The following is a 25096-nucleotide window of genomic DNA, read 5'->3' on the forward strand; positions in this document are numbered from 1 at the left end:
GAGAGTGCTCTACCACTTGAGCCACAGTGCCACTTCTGGTTTTATGGGGGTTAATTGGAGATAAAAGTCTCATGGACTTTCTTGTCCCAGCTGGCTTTGAACTGCGATCCTCAGATCTCAGCTTCCTGAGTAGCTAGGCGTGAGCCACTGGCGCCCGGCCCAGGGCCTAGTTTATTTGGCTTTTTTACTCAAGCCTAGAGATCTATCACTTGAGCCACACCTCCACTTCTAGGTTTTGGGTAGTTAATTGGAGATGGTTTCATAGACTTTTCTGCTCATGCTGGTCTTGAGCCAGCATCCTTAGATCTTTAACTCCTAAATAGCTAGGATTACAGGTATAAGCCACAGCACCTGGAATCAATTAATTATTTCCGGTTCTTAAGGGTAGATTTTCACAGAAGAGTATATGAAGTCACAATCCCTGTGGAGGGAGGGAGAGGGTAAAAACAAGGAAGGAAAGCAGTACTATCCCCAAGGCCAAGAACAGGGACAGGAAGGAGGCCCACCAAAGTGCTCAAGAGGAATGGAGCTATCTGGCTGAGGCAACATATAGAAGCCCACCTATGTTGACAAACACATCTGAACTCCTTAAACAGAGTTAAAGAGAGCCCTGAGGTTCGCAGAAAGGGAAGGAAGGGGGCTTTATACATCAGTGCTATCATTTTACTAAAAATAGAGAGCAGTTTAAAGAAACATCCCAGGAGCTTTGTGGTTTCAAGCACTAAGGACTCCACCCTGCTTCCCCTTAGTCACTGCACTCAGGTAACAAACAGCATGTGCTAGCCACAGAAAGCACACTGTCACTCATTCAGCACTGGCCTGGAACCAGCCCCATCTCAAGGAAACACCTGGGGGACGAGGACAGAAGAATTATTTAGGCAAAATTCCAAGTGATACACTGCCTGGCTAAGGCCCTGCATACCACCTATCCCTCTGTTGGGCTTGGCAGGGAAAGGTTAAATCAAGTGATAGAGAAACTTCCACATAGCATCTGTGCCTGCCCTCACTGCAGCTCCAGCCCAGCACACTGGAGATGCAGTCACCTCTTGGTGACCCCAGGCACTGTGGCCAAGACTCTGCTCTGTGTTAAGGGCTGCAGCCCATCTCTTTCCCTGAGAGCCCATCCCAACTTCCAAACCACAGCTGCTGCCACCACAAACTCCAGCCAAGACTGTGTCCTCCGGGTAAGAGGGGGTTAGCCACTGCTGCCCTGCTCGCTGTAATTCATTTGGTTTTGAGACAAGAACCCCTCACTCTAGGCTGTGCCCTCCCCAGGATGACGCAGTTCTCAGGATCTGACCCTAGCCACCCAGAGAGAGGTGACTGAGGCCACGCAAGGACGTCACCTAGCCAGACCTCCTCACCCAAGCTCCCTGGTTTGAACTGGCTGGGTAGAAATCGGTGACAAAGCCACATGGATGCTGGGAAATGCCACAGAGCATCCTGTGCAGCCCCAGTAGGTACCCCAGCCCAGCAAAGGCAGAGGGCAGGCAGGGGAATCACTGTCTGGCCTTGCCAGTCACTCAGCTTCACTGTCCTCAGGCTTGAAACTAGTCCCCAAGTATCCACTAGGAGTCTAGCAAAGGGCAACACCAGAACCAGACTGACCTAGGCTCAGTCTTCGCTGCTCTCCTCCCAGAATGTGGGTCCATACTGTCTTCTCCAGCCTCTGTCAGCTTCTATCCCCTCCCTTCCCCAAGCCCATCTTGTCACCTTAATATAAATTCTGTAACTGCTGGGCACTAGTGGTTCATTCTTGTAATTCTAGCTGCTCAGGAGGCTAAGATCTGAGGATCAGTGTTCAAAGCCAGCCTGGGTTTCACTACAATTAACAGCTCCACTTCTGATTTTCTTCAGTGGAACTGTAGTTCAAAGTGATAGAGCTTTAGCCTTGAGCAAAAAATCTCAGGGACAGGGCCCAGGCTCTGAGTTCAGTGCCCACCATATGGTGGGCCCAGTGCCCACCATACTTTCCATCAGTCAGGGCTGGATGTGCCTATGGAGAATTCAGGCATATCCCTACACCAGCTTTTTCTTCTGTAATAAAAAATCGTAAAGGTCTTCAGGCTCCAAAACTAGTTTCCTCACCTGAAAAATGGGGACACAAAGGAAAGATAAATGACACCCCAACTATACAAAGGTTTGGGTACCTAACACATTGTTAGAACTGTTAAGAATGATGTTGCTGTTCACACAGGAACAACACATCTGGCATGCATGTCTAATCAACCCCTCCAAGACCTCATAGCCCCTTATTCAAGAGCCCTGGAGAGAAGGAAAGGCTAACAGCTGGCTAGCCAGGTCTGAGGGTAGGGCTGTCTGTGCATACAACCATGGGGCTCCTTCGATGCCCTGTCCTACAGCTATGAGCCAGCCTCTCCAGGCGTCCACCAGCTCCATCCTCAGATCTCAGTTCTCTTTCTTGGCCTGCAGAAGTCAGATGTGCCTTTCTCCCACCGCCCCCATTCCTAGCCCTCTATCTGGCTCTTTACCAGGCCACACAGTTGATCTTCATTCTTCACAGAGCAAAGAAAGCACTCAAGTTACCCACACCACAATCAAGTATCTCTCCAAAGTCTACTGTGTGCCACATTTTTCAAATTTTTGTGGTTTTGTTGATTTTGCTGTTTAATTGGCCCCCGAAGACAGCAGTGATTCCTTGTGCTGCCAAACACACTAAGGCTGCGATTGTTAGCATCATGCCCACCTTTGGTCCTCAGCTCCACCATACCTGAGCTCCTCCCTGCCACGGAGTTCCCACAATACACCTGGCCACTCCCTCTCTCTGCCCAGACCCACCTGAGCATGCACCTACCTCACTTCCAGCTCCCAGACCCTCCTGCTACCTGGATAGGGATGGATGGCATGTGCTCCCTCTTTGGGGAAATATGGCTCCTCTAATAAACCTTATAATAATCTTTCTCCTATGTCGGCTTGCCTCTACGTGGTCCCCTGGTATGGGTGTGAAGGATTCCTTTCATTTGGTGCTGAAATCCGGGATAAGTTTCCCAGTGGATTTGCTCCCTGCTCCAATTCGAACAGTGGTCTCACCAGCTGCCCCGGAACCTAACCCATGATCCTACACTCCTGTCACCAAAGGACCAAGCACTCTACCTGCTGCCAGTCCAACACTGGCTAATTAAGTCCTAACCCCAGGTAAGTGACCAGTTGACCAGAGATTCTATATTTCTGCAGCAAGGCCACCTGGGCCTTGGTGGACTACCAAGCCTCCAACTGCGCAAAATCTTGGCCAAGTACCCGGAACTCACTGCAAGGGCCTACCTTGGCTGAGGGTCCCTGTGGAAAAACATGACATTTCCCACTGCTGGTCCCCCCGCCACCCCCTACCCCCGCCACACACACCTTTACTAGCCAAATTGCACTGCCAAGGATGCTCCACAGCAAGCTTTTGGTTCCAGGCCACTTACCATGGAAAGGACACAACTAAATTTCTTTGCAATCAAATTTGGCCCCAAATTTAAAACTCTGCTTCTGTGAGTGCTCGGGCAGTGAAAACTCTCTCTCCCTCTCCCCTTAAACTCTGCCCCCTTCTGGTAAAGGCTAAAATTAGCTTCAGATAACCTCTCCTTCCAATTAAACATACTAGGTAGAATGAACTTAAATCCAGCATTCTTGAACAAAAGGTATTTGGTATGCTAATATACCTGCTAGCAAGCAAGCCTTGGAAAAAAATTTGCCCAGCCAGAGTAATTTGTTTAAAAGTTTGTCTTAGTAAGATTGGAAAAAAAAAAAAAAAATCTCTTGCCACTAAAAATATTCAGGAAAAGCCGGGCGCTGGTGGCTCATGCCTGTAATCCTAGCTACTCAGGAGGCTGAGATCTGAGGATCACGGTTCAAAGCCAGCCCGAGCAAGGGAGACCATGAGACTCCTATATCCAATAAACCACCAGAAAACCGGAAGTGGCGCTGTAGCTCAAGTGGTAGAGTGCTAGCCTTGAGCTGAAGAACTGAGTGACAGTGCCCAGGCCCAGAGTTCAGGCCCCACGATCAAAAAAAAAAAAAAATTCAGGAAAATGTAGGCTGGTATTCATTTTGCACACTTTAAGATCTTTGTGCATAATAATATTATATGTATGGAAACTTCTTAAGATAAAACTGTCAAGCTGGGAAGGTGGCTCAGTGGCAGAGTGCTTGCCTTGCATGCATGAGGTCCTGGGTTCGATTCCTCAGCACCACATAAGCAGAAAAAGCCGGAAGTGGCGCTGTGGCTCAAGTGGTAGAGCGCTAGCCTTGAGCTGAAGAGCTGAGGGACAGCGCCTAGGTCCAGAGTTCAGGTCCCACGTCCAGCAAAAAAAAAAAAAAAAAAAAAGATAAAACTGTCATCATTATGTGAAAAATTAGATGAGTTTAACTTTAAACTACCAAGAAAAGTCAGCAAGATTGGCTATTCCCAAAAGTGTACAAAATTATTGTGTTGTTTTAAAGAGGAACTGAAGTGGACCCTGAGATGGGGTCCCAGCTGGTATGATTCCATTTTGAGCTTTGCCTTTGTTTTAGGGATTTTTGACTTGATGGGCCTAGTTCATGGAATGGAAAAAATGCATCTGGTCCCCTTCCCCTTAACAATGTAACTCACCCTTGATGTTTGAGTTAAAGACTGACCCATAAGGCAGATAGGTTATAATCTGGCTCCAACTGGTAACACCACATGCTTACGGTAAACCGTGCCTTTTGCACATGCTTACAGTAAACTGCCTATTGGCCACCTGTGTGTGGTCTGGTATGACTATACAATCCTTTGTGTGTAACAATCCCATTGGTCACCTGCTTGTGACCAGGCTCAACCTCATGGATTTTGCCTTTAAAAACCAAAGAATGGGGGCTGCTCAGGGTTGCAGTATCAGCTCCTGAGCACTGGCCAGTGTAGGAACCTTCTCAATGAAGTTGCTTCTTTGTTAACAACTTTGTTGTGGTGGCCTCTGTCACTCTGGATGATAAGATGGGCTTGCCTGCCTGAGTAGGGGTCTTCCTACTACAGGAACTTTAGCTAAAAGGTTTTCTGTTCTTGTTAAGCATGGAGATTGTTAAATTCTGTTGTTAGATCTAGTATTGACCAAGTGGCAGATGTGCCATTTTAACACTGTGGTAACTCAGCTGCTGTTTCCCACCAACTTGATTTCACCCCGACTTGATTTCACCCCGACTTGATTTCACCCCAACTTGATTTCACCCCAACTCAACTTTCTTCTGTGACCCTCCTCCATGACCTGACCAGCCCAGGTGCCATTATGTCATGGCACATGTCTGTGTTCATGTCTTGTCTCCTGTTTACTGAAAAGTTTTTTGTTGTTGGCAAAGTTTTTGTGTTTTCAATTGACCATGTGTGGTTCCAACATAATTGGGCAAAATAATACCACTAAAATTTAAAAAAAAAAACCTTAAGCTATCCATTTTAAAATCTAAGTGTGCTTCTATGACCTGTGCACAAACATGTCTATTTGTCTATGTAAAATATGTAAAATGGTTATGGTTTCAAAGTTAGCAAGCATTCTGCTTACTAAAAAAAAAAAAAAAAAAAATCTTTGTCAATGGAAGCTGTGACTTAATCTGAATTGCTTTAAAATTTTTGAGACCTGACTATAAGCCAAAGGAAAAAAACATGAAGTTTTAAAAGGCCTTGAGAAAGGAGTTAGAAAAAATGGTTTCCTTTACACAGTAAATGAAGTTGGTAATTAAGCTGGCTGTGATGTCTGTCATTCCTTAGGTCCATCTGTGCTAAAAGTTAAATATTGAACCTCTGACCACGGCTGGTAAACTAAGGCTAAGGTTCTGTTTTCTCCCCTGTGCACCAATCAACTCCCTTTAAGATCAAGGGACCAGAGTGACTCCAGATGCAGTTTGCTCTCGTGCATGGGAAATGCCCAGGAAACAGAACAAAGTTGTCACAGCTGCCTAAAGCAGTAGCACCAGCCTGCAAAAGCCAGTGTGAACCAGGTCTTCAGCTAGTATACGTAGATGTTTTGCAGGTAGCCAGTGGGAAGTACGACAATCCATACATGCTGGGAGATGCCACAGTCTTGCCCAGATCCGGCCTTGCTCCATCACACATGACCAAAAGCCTGGTAATTCAGGGTAATAAATAAATAAATAAATAAATGCCACAAGCCACTTCAGATATTTGTTTCTGTTCCCTTCCATCTGTCGGTAATATTAATCCCCACAAGTTAGACCATAAGGGGTGTATGAGCAAAAGATCTATGCTATTTTGCAATTGGATATATATATATATATATATATATATATATTTTTTTTTTTTTTTTTTTTTGGGTCCGGTTGTGGAGCCTGAACTCTGGGCCTGGGTGCTGTCCCTGAGCTCTACCACTTGAGCCACAGCGCCACTTCCGGCTTTTTTCTCTTTGCTTATGTGGTGCTGAGGAATCGAACCCAGGACCTCAGGCATGCAAGGCAAGCGCTCTATCACTGAGCCACCTTCCCAGCCCTGGATATATTTTTAAAGTTAAAGAGATACTAAGTCTAGATTCTTGGTTCCGTGCTATTCCTTGTAATTCTTTTTCTTTTCTTTTCTTTTTTTTTCTTTTCAGGTAAGGGGTAGGTTTATTCAGTAGACCTGCTGGGACCAGGCCATGTTTGCCTTCCACGCGGCTGGGAGAGAGAGAGAGCTGGGAAAGAGAAGAGAGCTGGGAAAGAGATAGCTAGAAAAGAGAGAGAGCTAGAAAAGAGAGAAAAGAACCAGAAAAGAGGTAGAAAAGAGAAGAGAGAAAAGAGCTAGAAAAGAGAAAAAGAGCTGGAAAAGAGCTAGAAAAGAGAGCATCTGGGAAAGGTGGAAAGAGAGAGCTGGGAAAGAGAAGAGAAGGAAAGAGCTGAGAAAGAGCTAGAAAAGAGCAGAGAGTAGTGCTTGTAATTCTTGAATTAAGAAAACCTGCTAATTTCCTAAAGGTAACTCAGACTGCAGGAAAAAAAAAAAGTGGCTAGTTTAAACCTATGGCCAAGAGGTAATGGGTGTTTCCCAATGTTTCAATGGGCATTTAAATGCAAATTAAAGAGACCAGAAAAAAGGGATTTAAAATGGCTTCCCCTTAGTAAAAATTTGGGAAGTTGTGGGGAGCAGCTGGCCTCTCAAAGAAAAATTTAAAAAGTAAAATTGTCCTAAATTTTTATTTCAAAGTGGAAAAAGATAAATTAGGGTGACCAAAATGATTGTTTATTCCTGTTTGTCCTTATAAGTTTTTTGTAAGTTTCCAGCAGGCCCATAATAAAGGACAGAGGACAAGTTTGTCAGATGTAACTTTGGCCCTTAAAAAGTTCCAGGTAAGACCATGCTTATAAAACTACTTCCAGTGACCATCTTTGTTGCTTTTACTTGGAGTAAAGTGGCCATTTGTAAAGATCCGTTGATTGAGAACTGCAGTTTGAAGCCAACCTGGGCAGAGAAAGGTCCCTGTGAGATTAGCTCTAATCTTTCAGCAGAGTGCTGAAAAGCAGAGTTGCTTTGGAGCTCAAAGTGGCAGAGTGCTAGCCTTGAGCTGGAGAGCTGAGGGACAGCACTCAAACCCTGAGCTCAAGTCCAGTGACCGACCAAGGAGAATGCCAAGGATTCATTTATCCCAGCATGGAGAAAGGCACTCTGGGGACCCTAGCAATGTTGGAACATCTAAAGACAATTACAAGCAACTACTTGGATGGCAAAAATGGTGTCAGATCCTGAAGTCACTTGTGCTTGGCCCTTCAAAAATTGGTATCAGAGCCAGGAGGTCATAGGAAGATATTTTGTATGCATGCTTTCCTAATGCCCATCCATGTCTGTCTAACTGGGCAGGAACTTGCCAGTCATCTGTGATAGTGAGTAGTAAAAGCTAAGGTTATAAAATGTGAGGGATAATTTAAATCCCAAACCCCCTATATGTGCTCAAAGTCCTAATTGTCAGTGACTTTTGAGCTGGCACCAGCCACATTAATTAATCTGCTAAGGAAATTGAAAGTTTGTGGACCTGAGATTATGTCTTTATTGAGATCTGTCTAAAGGCCTACACAGGTAGGCATTATTGGGGTCACTAGAGATCAGGTTCCTCAGCCAGCCAGAAAAATGCTTTTACAAACCAGGGTGCTAAAAAGGCTATGCTTCTGTAGCTTAAGAAAAGGTCTGTACATTTGTTAAAAGTTAAACGTTGTATATTAGCCATTTTAAACAGGTCACCCAGAGGCAATGGGCAGTACTTAGAGTGCCAATCAGTTGCAGTTTAAAAAACTTCTACTGCGTTTTGTGATTACAAAATTCTGGCAAGTAATTGTTAGTCAATTGTTAACAAGTTATAGATATCCTTTTTCTCCACTGATCTCCTTGTTGCTTTAATTGGAAGTAAAAAGGGCTTTTGTGACAAAGACTCCTTTTACCACAATTCAAAGCCAGCCCAGGCACAAAGAATCCCTCTAAACTCCATCTCCCAATTAATCAGCAAAAAGCCAGGCTAGAGGCATGGCTCAAGAGATTCTTGCTTCTAAATATCCGGCCAAAGGCTGAAAGTGGCATTGTAACTCTTAATTGGTAGAGCACTAGCCTCAAGTAGAAATGCTCAGGGACAGTACCCAAGCCTTGAGTTCATACCCTGTGAATGCCAACTGGGACAAGCTATCCTGGGAACGAAAGCTGAGAGCCCCTCCCAGGATGAGGTCAGTCTTGACAATAGAAAACCACGGAGAGGTAGGGGTGTGAAGGGGGTATGGGAAGGGATGGGAAGCGGAAACAAAGGAGGCAACAATGCTTGTTAAGAAATGCACTCATGGGGCTGGGAAGTTGGCTCAGTGGTAGAGTGCTTGCCTTGCATGCATGAGGCCCTGGGTTCGATTCCTCTGGGTTCGATTCCTCAGCACCACATAAGCAAAAAGAAAAAAGCCAGAAGTGGCACTGTAGCTCAAGTGGTAGAGCGCTAGCCTTGAGCTGAAGAGCTGAGGGACAGCGCCCAGGCCCAGAGTTCAGGCATCACGACTGGACCCCCCCCCCCAAAAAAAAAGAAATGCACTCATTACCTTGCCCATGTAATTGTAACCCCTCTGCACAGTATTTTCACCAAAAAAAAAAAAAACCCATGGAGAGGAGTAAGAAGAAATAACACCTAATGCAGTCACTTACACTCACCCTTTCAAAATTAATCAGAGCTGGAAGATCAAAAGAAATAGTTCCTTGCCCACTTACTATCTATACCTGTCTACCTTCTAACTGGAAAGTCACAGCCTTGCCTTTGTTACCTGCTATTTGTATTTATAGTAGCCTCTGACTGGTTACTCCCAACCAATCCATTATGTTCTCCCCAGCTGCCCCAAAGACCCTAGACACCCACTTCCTGCCCCAAGTCCAGTTATTCCTCCTTCCCTTAATAGGCCACAACTGGACTTATGCTCCAAATGGAACTTTTCTGGCCCATGGCCAATGTGTATTCTCCTATGTCATTCAAGTTAACTGACCTTGTCAGGCTTTTTGCCAGACCTTTCCAAAAGTTTCTTTTAACAGGGTAACAGCCCTCCACCCAGAACGTCACCTGGGAACAAGTCAAGGCCATCCTGTTACTATAGGCAAACGGAGGCATCATTTACACTGCTCTGCCTTGCCCAGCGCAGACCTGGACCCTAAAGACCCCAGCTCCAGGGACTCCTTAATGCCCCCAGGCCAGCAGGAAGTAGCCAAAAGAGCCATGACACCCATTGGCTCTGGTACCTTTAAATATCTCTTCTACCTCCTCCTCAGGTTAATGAGATCCTAAAGTGGGAAAAGTCTTACTCCCTGCTCCAGGATGCCAGGAATCAGGTACCATGCTATGTCTCCAATCTGAGACAGAAAAGGCAATCTCAGGTCTTTGATAGCCCCTTCTGAGAATCAATCCCCCCATATCAAATTCCTCTCTTGGGCTACTAACAGCAATTTTTGCCTTTTAATTGTGCCTTGCATTTTAGATAACTATTGTCATGGAAAAGATGAGGACCTTTACCAGCCAAACTGTCAAGCAAAATGCCTCGGACCATACCTGGCCAAGCAATGAAGCAGGAACCCCTGCTTCAGCAAGAAGCCTCTTTTCAGCAAAAATAGCTCCAGAACGAACAACCTCTGCCCATACCCCCAGCCTGGTACCCCTATTTTGTTAAATAACAAAGTGGGGAAATGTTAACATTATGGCCACCTTTAGTCCTCAGCTCCACCCATACCTGAGCTCCTCCCTGCCATGCAGTTCCCACAATACACCTGGCCACTCCCTCTCTCCACCCAGCCCCACCTGAGCAGGGACCTTCCTCAGTTCCTGCCCCCAGACCCTCCTGCTATACCTAGATAGGGATGGATGCCATGTGCTCCCTCTTTGGGGAAATATGGCTCCTCTAATAAGCCTTATAATAATCTTCCTGTGCCTGCTTGCCTCCACATGATCCCCTGGGATGGATGTGAAAGATTCCTTTCAGTGATGTTCTTCATAAAGCAAACGTGGGTGTTACTGAGCACAGCTATGCTGGCCATGAGTTAATGAGTCCATAGCACAGCAGAGCACAAACAGGAAAAGAAGAATTTGCCAATGTGAACATGATTTTGCTCTTGTAAATACTAAAGGGACATTTATAGTGCACAATGGAGCAATGGGAAAGATGGTGAGTAGCTACATTTGTGCTATCAATGCCTGAGACATTACAACAGACTCAACCATAGAGCACTGTGTGAGGTGGAAAGCTGAGGATTTAGTCATATCACTCAGGGGGAGAACCCTTCTTGACTAGTGTTTTATTATAAAGAAATTATTTATAAAATACATAATTATTTGTAATAATGTATTTATAAAATATATACATATCTTGTGGTGTCTTTACACAGAAACAGTGGGGCACCAGTGGCTCATACCTGTAATCCTACGCAGGAGCCAAGATCTAAGGATCTTAGCCTGGACAGGAAAGCTATGAGACTTTATTTCCAATTAACTACCAAAAAGCCAGAAGTGGAGCTGTGTCGTAGTGTTGGAGACACAGACTCGGCGTGACCCCGCCTGAGAATCCGGGTGCTGTGTGAGGTTTATGTATGCTAGTGAATGAGGAGAAAACGCCATAATCTTGGCAAAGGTTGGGATACCCAGCAGCAGCCTCCATGATGGAAGGAAGGAGCTCTTTCCCTATCTGGACGAAGGTCTGGATGCCCGGCCATAACCTTGGTGGAGGACATGGGGAAAGTGCCCTTCGAGCTCCTCTAAATAATTCTGTAGAACAAAGCCTCATTATGCCCTTTTGTGTTTCTAATGGAGCCCACCTGCACCTTGCTTTCTCTTTATAAGTTTTGATCACATGAAACTGCTTCACCTTTGCTGACAACAATTAACTCTTCCTGCTCACTAACTAAAGGAAACTGTGTTCCTGGAAAACTGTTTAAGGTTAACATTCTGCCCCATGACTGCCCTGTGACTGCAGATTTACTTTCTATGCCCATATACTGCATATAAGCATATGTTTAATAAACTTTGTCCATACAAAGTGGTGTGGTCCACTTTCTGCCTACCAGACACATGTTCCCACGTCTCACTTACCTGAGTACTAGCTCTGAGAAAAAAGAGACAATGCCAGGCCCTGAGTTCAAGCCCCAGTAGTGGCACAAAAGAATAAAAATATAAAATATAAAAGTCTCTCAGGGCTAGACCTGAAGTAAGGGAGTCAAGTCTGGCCAGTACCATATTGGTCACATGGTGGATGTATCTTGTCTTCATGCTGGGGGAAGGAATCACTCCGCCTCCCCTGCCCCATCACATTCCCGGACCTCTGGAGGCAGGGGCAGGCACTTGGCTGATAGGTTATTGAATCTGTCAGTCTAGTGCCTGGGACTGGGAATTTCCTGAGGATCTATGCCGACCTATTTAGGCCTGGACCAGCCTAGCTGCCACGTGTGTCTCCGTGATCTTGTCCTGTGTCCTGGCTCATCTCCAGTCATCATGGAGTCCCAATTCAGCTCTCCATTGGAGCTGAATTGGTTTGTTGGCATTGTTTTTTACTTCTTTCCTCTTTAGCATGTTTCCTAGCTGTGTTATGTGTATTTATTTACGTGCTGCAAGACCTTTGTAACAATTGGCGGCCTGTTAACTGTATAATAAAGACTCCAATATTCTATATTTTAAAGTGTGGCTTCTAGGATGATTTACAACAGACCCTCCAATACCTCAATGAGTAATTGCCCCCAATACTGGATAATTCAACAACAGTCATGTGGCTACTATGAATGAGAACCAGCTGCCTAGGATAGTGGTACTTACCATGCTAGTAATCTAAGTATTTAGAAACTGAGGCAAGAGGCTTATAAATTGAGGCCAACCTGGGGCTACACAGAAGGATATTGTATCAAAAGAAACAAAAAAGAATCAGATGTCTGTGCGTCTGTCATGAATAATGCCACCTTGTTTCTTGTGCAGATGGGGACCTGGAGAATGCAGACCACAGCCTGTGCTCCACAATAGCAGGACAAAGGAGAGATACTTAGGAAATGCTGAGATGCAGCATGTCTCCACCCCCACTCAGTCCTCCATGGTCTTAGGCTCAAAGTGGAGAAGTGTGCATGCACAGGCACATGCACACACATCCTATTCAGATGAACAGATCTTGCTATTGCTCTCCATCCTCTATCTTTTCCCAAGAAAGAATGTCAGTTCCATAAGGACAAGACCTGTGTTTGGTTCTTGGTATAATATGAAAGTGGCTGAAATGGTGTCTGGAACTTAGTAGTCAATAGCAGTGGGGCCAAGAAGGTATGAACTTCCGTGGGCCATGCTTCTGAGTTTATATCTCACTTTGGCTAAACCTCACCTCTCATCCTCTACTCAAGAAGGGTCCAGAATCTCTGAGCAAAGGCAGGCTGCAGCACTCCTTCCTCTGGGTATTAATGTAAGAGCAATGAAGGCTTGGGCTGCCTAGGGTCTGCTTCATTTCCCTGGACGCATAACTCCATCTGTTCAGGGCCCCATCACACTGGCCCTTTGGGCTGGCAAAGAGGGCTTTGGACCAGGCTGCTCCTTCCAACTTATTTTCCTTTTCTGCACTAGCTTCTCAGTACTCAGGCTGCCTGGGGTCACTTATCTACCCCCACTATCTCTACATCTTACACACACATCCTGGCCAGCAGAGGTTTGCATCTTTCTCTATCCTTGAGTTTTTCTTTTTCCTCAGTACTGGGATGTGAAGTCAAGTCCTTATACTTGGTAGGCAGGCTACTATAGCTACTTTTCAATGGAGTCTAGAGCTTATTATTTGGATTAGCCTTAGAATGGGATCTTCCTACCTCTACCTCCTGAATAATAGGCATAAACTACCATGACTGATTTCTTTGTTAAAATGGGGTCTTTTTGTCCAGAATTGGCGTTAATCATTGATCCTACTGATCTCTACTTCTCAAGTGGCTAAGATTACAGGTGTGAGACCTAGCCTTTTTTTAAGGCAGCAGACTCACTATATTCAATATTTAATAGAAAAATTTATCTGGAATACTCTATCTGACATTACTGAAGTTTTGAACTGAGACCTCACACTGGCTAGGAAGGTGCTATACTGCTGAGCCATGCCTCTAGCCCTTTTTTTCTATTGGTTATTTTTGACATGGGTTCTTACATCCTGCCCAGGCAGGTTTTTTTTTTGGCTGCCTATATTTGGCTTTTCATCATAGCTGTCAGGAGTGTACTACCATGCCTAGCTTTTCTCACCAAGATGGGGTCTCACAGCCTATTTGTTCCAGGTGCTAACCTGGAGCCATAACCCTCCCAATCTTAGCCTATAGGGGGACAGATGTATACCACCACACCCAGCTATCAGTTGAGAAGCGTAGAAACAAGCAGAAGGGCATGACTTTTCCTTTCCTGGAATCGCAGGAAAAGGGCCAGGCTAGCCTGCTGGATGTGACATACAACTGGCTCAGTTGTTGCCCCTGCTCCCCCCAGTTGTCAATCAACCAACACAAGGCCATCCAAGGTGAGCCAGCCCCCACCCAATCTGCCAACTGACTGTGTATGCACAAAAACAGATATGCATGAGATCAGAAGAACTGCTCAGCTAACTAAACTGTTTCATAAACCACTAAATTACAAGGCAGTTTGAGCTAAGGGATACATAACTATTTTTTGAGGAAACTGAGGCTCAGACATTAGGTGACTTGCCAAAGGTCCCTCAGCTCTTAGGTGGGAAGCCAAACTGGCTGCTCCAGAAGCCAAACTTCACTAACTGTCCTCTAGCCCAGCCATTCTGCAAATTGCTAATATAGTCCTACTTCTCTACTTTGCAAAAGGACATGGCATGATATCATACTGCGAGTATTTTGGTTTGCAATGAACCCCTCTGTCTTCTGACACATTCCAACCGGTTAAAAATAAGGTTGATAACCCAGGTGCTGGTGGCTCACACCTATAATCCTAGATACTTGGAAGCCTGAGATCTGAGGATCACAGTTCAAAGCCAGGCCAAGCAGGAAAAAGTCTGAAGACTGTGAGACTCTTATCCCCAATTAACCACCCAAAAGCCAGAAGTGCTCATGTTCAGTTGAGATGCTGCCACTTCAGATGTATAAAACCACAATTCCAGTAGGATCAGAAACAGCCAAGAGGATACACACCACATGTAACAGAAAGAACTGGAGGTATTTGTTTTTTTAATTTTTAAGTTTTCATCCATTTTCTACATTTTCCACCATAAATCCTAATTTTCTGAAGGGAAGCTAAATCGAGGCTCATATAAGGAAGGGTTCCACTGGAAGACACATTAGCTCACCTAAGTAAGTTATAAGAGCCATATGGGTCCCTTGACTGTCAGTATTTGGAGGATGAGGACAACAAGAAAGATGTCCTTAAAGGAACTGCTTTGCAGGACTCTGGCACCATCCTCGATGGGCTGTCAGAGGGTTTATAAATATGAAAAGGAAGGGGTGGGTAGGAACATGGCAGAGGAAGAAAACAGGAAGCCCCCTCGGCAGCAGCAGGAGGTGGCCACTGCCCCAGGCACCTTCAGGAAGGTCAGCGAACACTCGTGCCATCTGGCCCCAAGCCCAGGTGACCCACCATCCACAGAGATGAAATGTAGTATCCGTTCCCGCTTCAGCCTGAGCATTCTTCCAGTTCCTTGGCCAGAGACCAACGAGGTCCCTGGAGGCTGCAAGCAGGGTCCACTCTGACCCTTCTCCTCCTTCTTCCCACACCAACAAGCAGGGAGGAGGTCATGGAGGCTGTGCAGGTAACAAACCTAGGACCCATTCCCTTCAATGCCAGTCATCCTGAGGACCTGGGCATCTGTGACTGCACAAAGGACTCGGTCATATTGTCCTCTGGACAAGAGGAAAGATGAGAGGAGGGAGAGATGTCCTCTACCCAACAGACTCAGTCTCCCAACCCAGTTCCTTCCAACCCTCTTTCCCATCAAAGAGGATTTGGGTATAGAAAAGCAGGGGCAGGTATGAAATCTACTCTGAGATTCATGGCACTATATGCAATTGGATGAACCCAAAAGCAGACAAAGCTGAACTGTGCCTGTCTTCCCACTCTCTGCCTGCTTAGCTATGAGACAGGACAGAAGTTGGAGGGATGTTGGGTGCTGATGGCTCACACCTACAATTGCTACTCCAGAGGGTGAGATCTGAGGACTGCAGTGTGAAGCCAGCACAAGTAGAAAAGTCTCTGAGATTAATTAGAGATTAACCTCTAATTAACCAACAAAAAGTTGAATGTGAAGCTGTGGCTCCAGTGGTAGAGCACCAGTTTTGAAAACAAAAACACTACAACTTGAACACTAAGCACTTGAACCTGGCCTTGAGTTCAAGATCTAGTACTAGCACATAGACACAGATCTAATATACTCACACAGAAAGATAGACACATACAGACACACAACATTGAAAAAACACAGGAAGATTAAGCCTCACGTCCCCCCACGAGTAGGGAGGTAACAAAGGGTGAGTGATCTGCCAGTGGCCCTTAGTCCCATCGTTCACTTTTGTCTCTTCTTTTATTAGCTACTTGAATGCCTCCTAGATGTAGCATTGCAAACAAGTCATGAACCAAACAGGTGAAATCTTTTCCAGCAAATTTGATTCGTTGCAAACACATCAACTAACAAGCCAGATGGTGAGCAGCTCAACACAGGAAAAGCAAGTCAGGGGATGGAGGCTGGAGGTGGCAGAGACAGACACTGGGAATTTCCATCTTAAATATGTTAACTCCAGAAGGTCTCATGGATAACATGACTTTTGGACAGAAACTGGGCCATGAAAATATCAGGATTAAGATAATGTCTCAAAGAAGGAACAGCAAGTTCAAAGGTCCTGAGGTAGCAGCAGGCTTGACATCAGCACTGCCAAAGCAGGATACAATTCATCAACTGGGACCATGGATCTGAACCAGAGGGCCACCTCAAGGTCATCTCTACCAAATCAGAGTTCAGGATACCAGGCAAGAAAATGTCAGTAGGGAAAGCCATTCCCTTAACCCTCAGAAGATTCCCTGACAGACCTGTTTCTAGGTCCCGCTTCTCCAGGGCCTGTTCACAGGGTAAATATCCCTTGTGCAAAATCCTTGGGCCCAGAAGCATTTCATTTTTTTTTTTGTATTTGCATATAGCTTGTTTGGATACTTAATACACAGAGACTAAAGAAAATTCTATGCCAAAAAAATTCCTAAGTGTTTTTGGTATACAGTTTTCCACTTGTGCCAGGTGCTGGTGGCTCACACCTGTAATCCTCGTTATTCAGGAGGCTGAGATATGAGGATCATGGTTCAAAGCCAGCCTAGGTAGGAAAGGCCATGAGACTTTTATCTCTATCAGAAAACCAGAAGTGGAGCTGTGGAGCAAAGTGGTAGAGTGATAGGTTTGAGCAGAAAAACTAAAAGGCATCACCTAGGCCCTGGGTTCTAGCCCCATGACCACCACCAACAGCAAAAATAATGGTTTGATTTTGGAGCATTTCAGGTTTTAAGGAGTAGCAATACTTAAGTCTGTATAGATATTTATGGGCTAAGAAGAATCAATGGACAATAAATACAAGTGTTACAAAAGACTCAGAAGAGAGGCTGAGAGTTTATGGCTCATGCCTGTAATCCTAGCTACTCAGGAGACTGAGATCTAAGATTCACAGTTTTAAGTCAGCCAGGCCAGAAAAGTCCATGAAACTCCTGTCTCCAATTAACCTCCAAAAAGTTGAAAGTGGAACTGTGGCTCAAGTGGCAGAGTGCCAGACCTGAGTGAAAAAAGCTAAAGGTCAGGGCCTAGGCCCTGAGTTCAAGCCTTAGTACTGTTGGTTTGTTTGTTGTTGTTGTTTTGTTTTGTTTTTAAAAAAAGGACCCAGAATTACAATCTCTCTGGTATTATTCAATGTTTTGAACTATCAGAAATTTCTCCTCAAACTGAACAACAGTGGGAGACAGTGAGAAACAGTATGCAAAACATATCCCTGGTGGTCCAGGGGAACCCTAAAGACTCTGCAACATGAACCCCCTAGAGGGAAGGGCAGCACACCTCAAGGTTCTGGAAGCTATGGGGCATGAAAGCCAATCTCAGAGGGTTTCTTCTCCTTCCAACGGCTGAGGCTGGGTGAGGTCCGGAGTTGGTGAAAGGGAGCTGCTTGCAGCTTGCTGGAGACCAGACGGGAAGGAAGAAGGGTCTCTCATAGCTGAGACCTGAACCTCAGCTCCAGGCTCAGAGCGCAAACCCTAAACACAAAGATGGGATCTCAGTTGGACTGCCAAATCAGTAAGGAGTCCTTGGAAGACGTTTTTGTATGTGCCAGTACTGGAGCTTGAACCTAGGTCCTCACACTCTCAACTTGACTTTTTCCACTCAAGGATGGTGGTTTACTACTTGAGCCACACTTCCGGCTTTTTGCTGGGTAATTAGAGACAAGAGTCTCAAGGACCTCTCTGCCCAGGCTGAGCCATCAGTCACTATAACATTTTAGTGACAGGGTATAGAAGGGAACTATTAAATCCTAGCCTTCCATCCTCTAAGAATCTGATCTTAAGTTGTTCCTAGATTTCCAGGGTTTCGTTTCCCACTCTACTGGTATCTTCTCCTTGGTGCTCAAAACGTATGATGCACATACATGGCAGACACTAATACTACTTTTGTGGTTGCTCTCTAAATATTTCCTTTCACAGGGAAGCTCCTGGAAGCATCATCTTCAATCATGTAATAAGCACCCAGGAGGGTGACACCTGGCCACTGTTACTGGGCTCTCCTTTGGACCAACTCCTCAGGTCTTTGGGAGAAATCTGAGTTCTTATCCTAAGACACACCACAGGGTTGATGATTCATGCTGAAGAGACACTGACAGAAGCCTAAATGAGCTGGGTACCCAGTGACTCATGCTTGCAATCTTAACTACTCAGGAAGCTGAGATCTGAGGATCAAGGTTCAAAGCCAGCCTGGGCAGGAAAAGTCCATGCTTTTCTATTATCTTTACTATTATCTTATCTCCAATGAACCACTGAAATCTAGAATGGAGCTGTGGCTCAGTAGCAGAGCCGTAGCCTTAAGTGAAAAAAACAAACAAACAAAGCACTCAGGCCCTGAGTTCAAGTTCCAGTAACAGCATAAAAAGCAGCAGCACTAGTGGCTCATGCCTGTAATCCTAGCTACTCAGGAGGCTGAGATCTGAGGATCATGATTCAAAGACAGCCTGAGCAGAAAAGTTTGTGAGACTCTCATCTCCAATTAATCACAGAAAAAATCCAAAGTGGAGCTGTACATAACTCAAGTGGTAGAGAGCCAGCCTTAAGCGAAAAGTAGCTCAAGAACAGTGCCCAGGTCGACTTCAAGCCCCAAGACCACTAAAAAAAAGCAGCAGCAGTCTAAATGAAAAGGCCCCAGCCCAGGGCCTGGCACTCAACAGGCACTGTAACTGTTGGGGACTCGTTTCCTTCTGTGGTCACAAAACCTGGCTTTCAGAGGCTGGGAGGTAACAACACATTACACAAGTACTACTCAGGTGATCAAAGAAACACATTTGGAAACTGTAGCTAACTTCCACACAGCCCCCCCAGCAATCACCTGAGTGTAACTCTCCAATTCACACACACACACACACACACACACACACTCTCTCTCTCTCTCTCCCTCTCTCTCTCTCTCTCTCACTTTCTGGTCTCTGTTCCTCTGGACAAAAAGCCAGTCAGTGTTCCTCCTGCCTCCCAGGCTGTCACTAGGGAAGGAGGACACAGTCACACATCCCCACTGCTGCCCAGTTCAGGGGATAGCAAGGTGACACCCACTTGCAGGGTCAAATGCCAACTCATACACTGTTAATAGTGTCATGAGCTGAAAAGAAGCAGGTGGAGAGGAGAGGATTGCAAGGGCAGCCGTGTACATGGTCAGGACTACTTCACATCACACTGAATGACTTGTCCTGACCCCATGGGAGATATGGAAACCATCAAGGGCCCCCACAGTGCAGTTGGGTCTGAAGGACTCTTACCTGCCTCGCCACCTTCCGTGCCTCCCAGTAGGGCTTGGAGTCCTCCACGGCTTTGCCGATTTTCTTCACCAACTCATCCAGTTTCACTGTGGCCTCCACCAGAACAGAGCGGAACTTCTGACGGGCATCCTGCAGCCAGGGGCCATAGAGGAGATACAGCTCAGGCACAAAAAGGACACTGCCAACACTGGCTTCAAACACAGGAGGGACTCTATCCAGCATGCAGATACCCTCATCAATGCCTTACAAGACAGTGTCTACACTGGCACCCTGCAAAGAACTTTCTCTTGCAGTGACAATGATCTAGAACCTACACTGTTAGGATGACCATCAATCGTACACACATATGGAGCCCTTAGACTGGCTGGGGTGACTGAGAAAATGAGTTTGCAATTTACTTGAGTTTTATTTACATTAATAATTAATGTGGCCAGGCATGGAGGTACACACTTGGGTGAACTGGAGATAGAAGGATTATGTTCCTAGGACAGCCCAGGGCAGTTAGTCTTAAAAGAAAAAAAAAACTTGACAAATAGGATTACACAAAATAAAAAGTTTCTGCACAGTGAGGGACATAGTTACTAAACTAGAAAGACAGCCAACAGAGACATCTGACTAACATCCAAAGGACTCAAAAAGCAACCCCCCTCCAAAACTAACAAATCAACAAATGGGCAATGGAGCTTAAGAGCAACTTCTTGGAAGAAGAAAATGGCAAGCAAACACATAAGGAAATGCTCAACAACACTGGCCATAAAGGAAATGCAAATCAAAACAATTTTGAGATTCCATCTCATCCCAGTTTGTATTCTTGATAGTGGCCAATCTAACAACAACAAATGCTTGGATGGGATGTTAGGATAAAGGAATCCCATTGCACTGTTGGTAAGACTGTAAACTAGTACAACCACTCTTGCAGGAAGTCTGGCAGTTCCTCAAAAAACTAAACATTGAACTTCCCTACAACCTAGCCATACCATTCTTGGGCATCTACCCAGAATGTTACAAATCAGGAGACAGTGAAGACACTTGTGCATCCATGTTCACTATTCACCATAGCCAAGTTCTAGAAACAGCCCAGATGCCCTAGAGTAGATGAGTAGAGTAAAATGTCATACAAGGGATACACAATGGAATTTTACTCATCCATTAGAAAGAATAATGTCATCTGCAGGGGAATGGATGGACCTAGAACAAATCATGTTACGTGAGGTAGGCCAAGCTCAAAAAGTGACGACGAATATTTCTCTCCTATTTAGAAGCTAGATCTAAAATACACCAGGGCATGGTAAATTAAACAGGACTCTAGGCACTCACACAGTGAGACCAAAGGATACCCTTAGGGGAGGAACCCAAAGGCATAATCTCCTGAACATGTAAACTACTATTTATTGAAATGAATTCCTGGAAAGGGAAACACAAGTTATTTATTTTGCTGCTGGTGGTAGTGTTCCCCCTACCCTTTTTCTTTTTCTGCTTCTTGGGGAAGGAGAAAGGAGAGGGTGCAGAAAGCGAAGGAGGAAGGGCAAACAAATGCAATCATGGTATTCAGTCTACACTATGTGGAAAGTGAACTATGCAACTTGTGGGCAGGGAGGGGAAGGGGAAAGTGGGGGAAAGTGAAGGATGGGGTGACATTGTCCAAAGAGAAATGTACACATTACCTGAATTGTGAAATGGTAACCACTCTGTACAACACCTTAATAATAAAATTATTTTTTAAAAAAGAGAGATAAAAACAAATAGCAAAAGAACCAAGTATGGCTCAAGTGATAGAACACTAGCCAATCAGGCACCATACATTGAGTTCAACCCCCAGGACTTCAAAAAAGTAAATGAATAAAAACTAATGTGGCCAGGCAACTATGCTGGACAGAATTGCATACATTAAAAAGTTCTGTCTGCCAGGTGCTGGTGGCTCATGCCTGTAGTTCTAGCTACTCAGGAGGCTGAGATCTGAGGATCATGGTTTGAAATGACCCCAAGCAAAAACATCCACGAGGCACTCATCTCCAACCAACCAGAAAAAAGCAAAGCAAAAAGTTCAAGGCCCTGAGTTCAAGCCCCAGTACTGGGATGTGCACGCATGTGCGTGTGCACACATGCTTATACATGTACACACACACACACACACACACACACAGAGACACACACACAAACACACCTTTGTCCAGGTCTTCAGAGGAAGATCATCCAGTCTGGCCACTTGTGATAGCTTCAGTCCACATTAAGCTCACTGTACCATTTCCCACAAAGTCCTTGACCACATGATTCATCAGTCATTAACACTGAGTGCAAGTTTATTGCATGTACTCATGCATGCCTGCATGTACTGATGCATATCAGACCCTGTTCTGGGTCTTCAGCATGTTCTTCCCTCAGTATATTACCACCCAGTCTAGAAACACCAATGCCTCCATGGCAACAGCATGTACCATGGAACCCAGCAGCAGAAAACCTTGCCAGAGCCACTAATGGAGTGAGGTACAGAATCTCCAGACCAGTAGCTACTGACACATGTGGGGGACCTGGGACTGAGAGAAAATTCATGTCTCCAGCAGGCAGCAGAGCCCTAGTTCAGGCAGGATAAATGGCTTAGTGTTTTCAAGAATCTAAGGGAGCCAGAGGCCTGGAATGTGGAGAATGTCAAGAGATAAGGGTGGCCACCAATCCTGGAAGCAGCTACTAGCAAAGGTCTAGAAAGTACATGATGCTTAGTTACTCAGGAGCTGAGATCTGAGGATTGCTGTTCAAAGCCAGGCCAGGTAGGAAGAGTCCATAAGACTCTTATCTCCAATTAAGCCACCCCCCCCCCCTCCAAAACAAAGCCAGAAGTAGAGCTGTGGCTCAAGTGGTAGAGCATTAGCCTTGAGCACAAAAGCTCAGGGGTAGCACCAAGGCCCTGAGTTCAAGCTCCAGGATTGACACCCCCCGCCCCCCTCAAAAAAACCCAGAAACCAGGTCCATGAGATACAAGGAAGAATAAAAATGAAGAAATATAGTCCCTGGTTTGGGGAATTGAGTTGGTATTTCTCAGGTCCCAGACCTAGCTTTCCCTTTCTTTTCTCTCCTGTTCATTTGCATGGTAGAGCCACATGTGGGTGGGGTGATTTGGGGAAAGGAGAACATATCGTCACAAGCCAAGACGATTCCCTGAGACTAAACAGCCACCTGCTGGGGAGACATTTCTCCCAGAGGCTGAAGGACCTTCCCCATAATGAACTATTGAACAGTCTATATTTCTACATGTAGGGGAGGGTCATAGGGATAAAGATGGCTCTGGTCAGCTCTTCTAATCCATCCCTGTCATCTCAAGCCATGGGCTTGCTAGAAAGGCTTGAACATGGTATTCAGGATGTGAGGATACAGCCTCAGCTTCCCATAGGAGTCTTCACTCTGCTCTGAGCCCAAATCCCATTTCTGATTCAGATTTTCCCCCATCCTGTGTTTGTCATTATCTTGATGTTCTCAGCCTTCTCTCTCATCAGCCAGGCCTGGAATCATCTGCTATAGCTTCTGAAGGCAGAGAACAGAGGACACTGGGCCTCCAGGGAAGGGCCGCAGATATCTTGAGGTACTCCAGGGAACAAGAAAGTCCCACACAACTTCTGCCAGGCTTGGCTTCTTGGAACAGGGAAACAGCATGTTGTCAAGGCCCAGGATTTCAATGTGAGACACAGAGTGAACCACAGTTAAATCTCTTTCTGTGGAAGCCTATGCACCATTGGTTATTATCTATGAAATTGTTACTTTTCATCTCATAGGGAGGGTTATGAGAAAAAAAGGAGAACACAAATGTAAAACCCCTAATAGTTCCATCCAGGGCCACAGTTTATGCTCAATAATTGTATATGACGTTTCCTTTTGTGATCCATGAAAAGCCACTGATAGGGCTGGGTAGAGAGCGCTTGCCTTGCATGCATGAGGCCCTGGGTTTGATTCCTCAGCACATAAGCAGAAAAAGCTGGAAGTGGCGCTGTGGCTCAAGTGGTAGAGCGCTAGCCTTGAGCTGAAGAGCTGAGGGACAGCACCCAGGCCCAGAGTTCAGGCCCCACAACCAACAAAAATAAATAAATTAAATAAATAATAAAAGCCACTGATAACCATTTTCCTCCTGTGACCCATTAAAAACTACTGGGTGGGTGGGGAGTCTCCATGAGGCAGGGTGGCTGACAAGATGGACATAATAACATCAAACTTCAAAGACAGTTGCTTTGTCAGCTGCACTCGTGCATCTGACTTGAGTCTTTACAGTTACCTCTCAGTCCTAAACAGCATCCTCCCTAGGACCACTTGTAAAATAACCTGGTCCCAAAACACTACCTATGGGCCAAGAGACTTAGAACATCTGGCTTATATACTGTGTAGTAAATGTTATAAAATATTAATTTTTTAAACTGGACACTGGTAGCTCACACTTATAATCCTAGCTACTCAGAGGCTGAGAGCTAAAGACCATAGTTTGAAGCCAGTCTTGGCAGACACATCTGAGAGATTTATCTCTAATTACCCAGCAAAAAACTGAGACTGGAGGCATGGCTCAAATGGTAGAGTGCCATCCTTGAGTAGAAAATCTAAGCAAGGACTCAAGTTTAAGTCCTAAATCTAGTACATGCCCACACAAAAATATACAAGCACCAAGGTAATTTTTTTTTTTTTTTGTAGATCATGGATCTTGAACTCTGAGCCTGAACGCTGTCCCTCAGCTCTTCAGCTCAAGGCTAGTGTTCTACCATTTGAGCCACTGTGTTACTTCCGGTTTTCTGAGTGGTTTATTGGAGTTAAGAGTTTCATGGGCTTTCCTGCCTGGACTGGCTTTGAACTGTGATCTTCAGATCTCAGCCTGAATAGCTGAATTACAGGTGTGAGCCACTGGCGCCCAGCAACACCAAGGTAATTCTCAAATTTTTCATTAAAAAACAATCAGGCTGGGTGCCAGTGGCTCACACCTGTAATCCTTACTACTCAGGAGGCTGAGATCTGAGGATCGCAATTCAAAGCTAGCCCAGGCAGGAAAGTCTGTGAGACTCTTATCTCCAATTAACCACCAGAAAACCAGAAGGAGCACTGTGTCTCCAGTGGTAGAGAGATAGCCTTGAGCTGAAGAGCTGAAGGGCAGTGCCCAGGCCCAGAGGTTGACAAAAAAAAAAAAAAAATCAGGTGATCTTACCTGGTAAACATGAGCCAGAAGTAGAATAGAATATAACTTACCCACTGTGCTTGTACCTATATTACACACCTGTTGCCTTTGTTTTGGTTTACTGCTCAATCCCTGGAGACATTTGATTGGCCAAGAGCTGTTCTGGGTATATTCAATCCACCAAGTTTGGCTTCATAGGGAAAGAGGGATGCTGAGCACAGGTTGACAATTTACTACCATGGCAAGCACAAATGCTTTGGCCCTGGCAACTTTACAAAGGAGGAAACTAAGGTACAAAGAACCTCAGTAGTTTGCCCAGGGCCACAAACTTGGGAAATGACAACCTAAAATTTAAACTCAAAGAGTAAACTGACATGTGGTATGTCACAGGCAAGTGACTGGGAAATCACCCAAAGACAGTGCCACCAAGCCAGATCTTGAGTAAAAGCAAATTTCACCTGATGGGGAAGTCCAACAGCACGAGTATGACATGTGGGAGGCCTACCGGGGGCTGGAGCAAAGAAAGCACA

The 25096-nt window shown here is 45.3% G+C and overlaps 1 protein-coding gene across 2 annotated transcripts in view; it reads right to left on the reverse strand.

Moving 5' to 3' along the window:
- The window catches only part of Sh3bp5 (SH3 domain binding protein 5), an 84047-nt gene that overhangs the window by 35912 nt on the left and 23039 nt on the right, over positions 1-25096 (reverse strand). For both annotated transcript variants that reach the window (XM_042679834.1, XM_042679832.1), the window contains exon 3: positions 19427-19555. In XM_042679834.1, the coding sequence (XP_042535768.1) occupies positions 19427-19555 (129 nt within the window). The remainder of the gene's footprint in view (positions 1-19426; positions 19556-25096) is intronic.

Source organism: Dipodomys spectabilis, unplaced genomic scaffold (assembly GCF_019054845.1).
Source record: "Dipodomys spectabilis isolate Male_0828 unplaced genomic scaffold, ASM1905484v1 ptg000054l, whole genome shotgun sequence".
NCBI lineage: Eukaryota > Metazoa > Chordata > Mammalia > Rodentia > Heteromyidae > Dipodomys > Dipodomys spectabilis.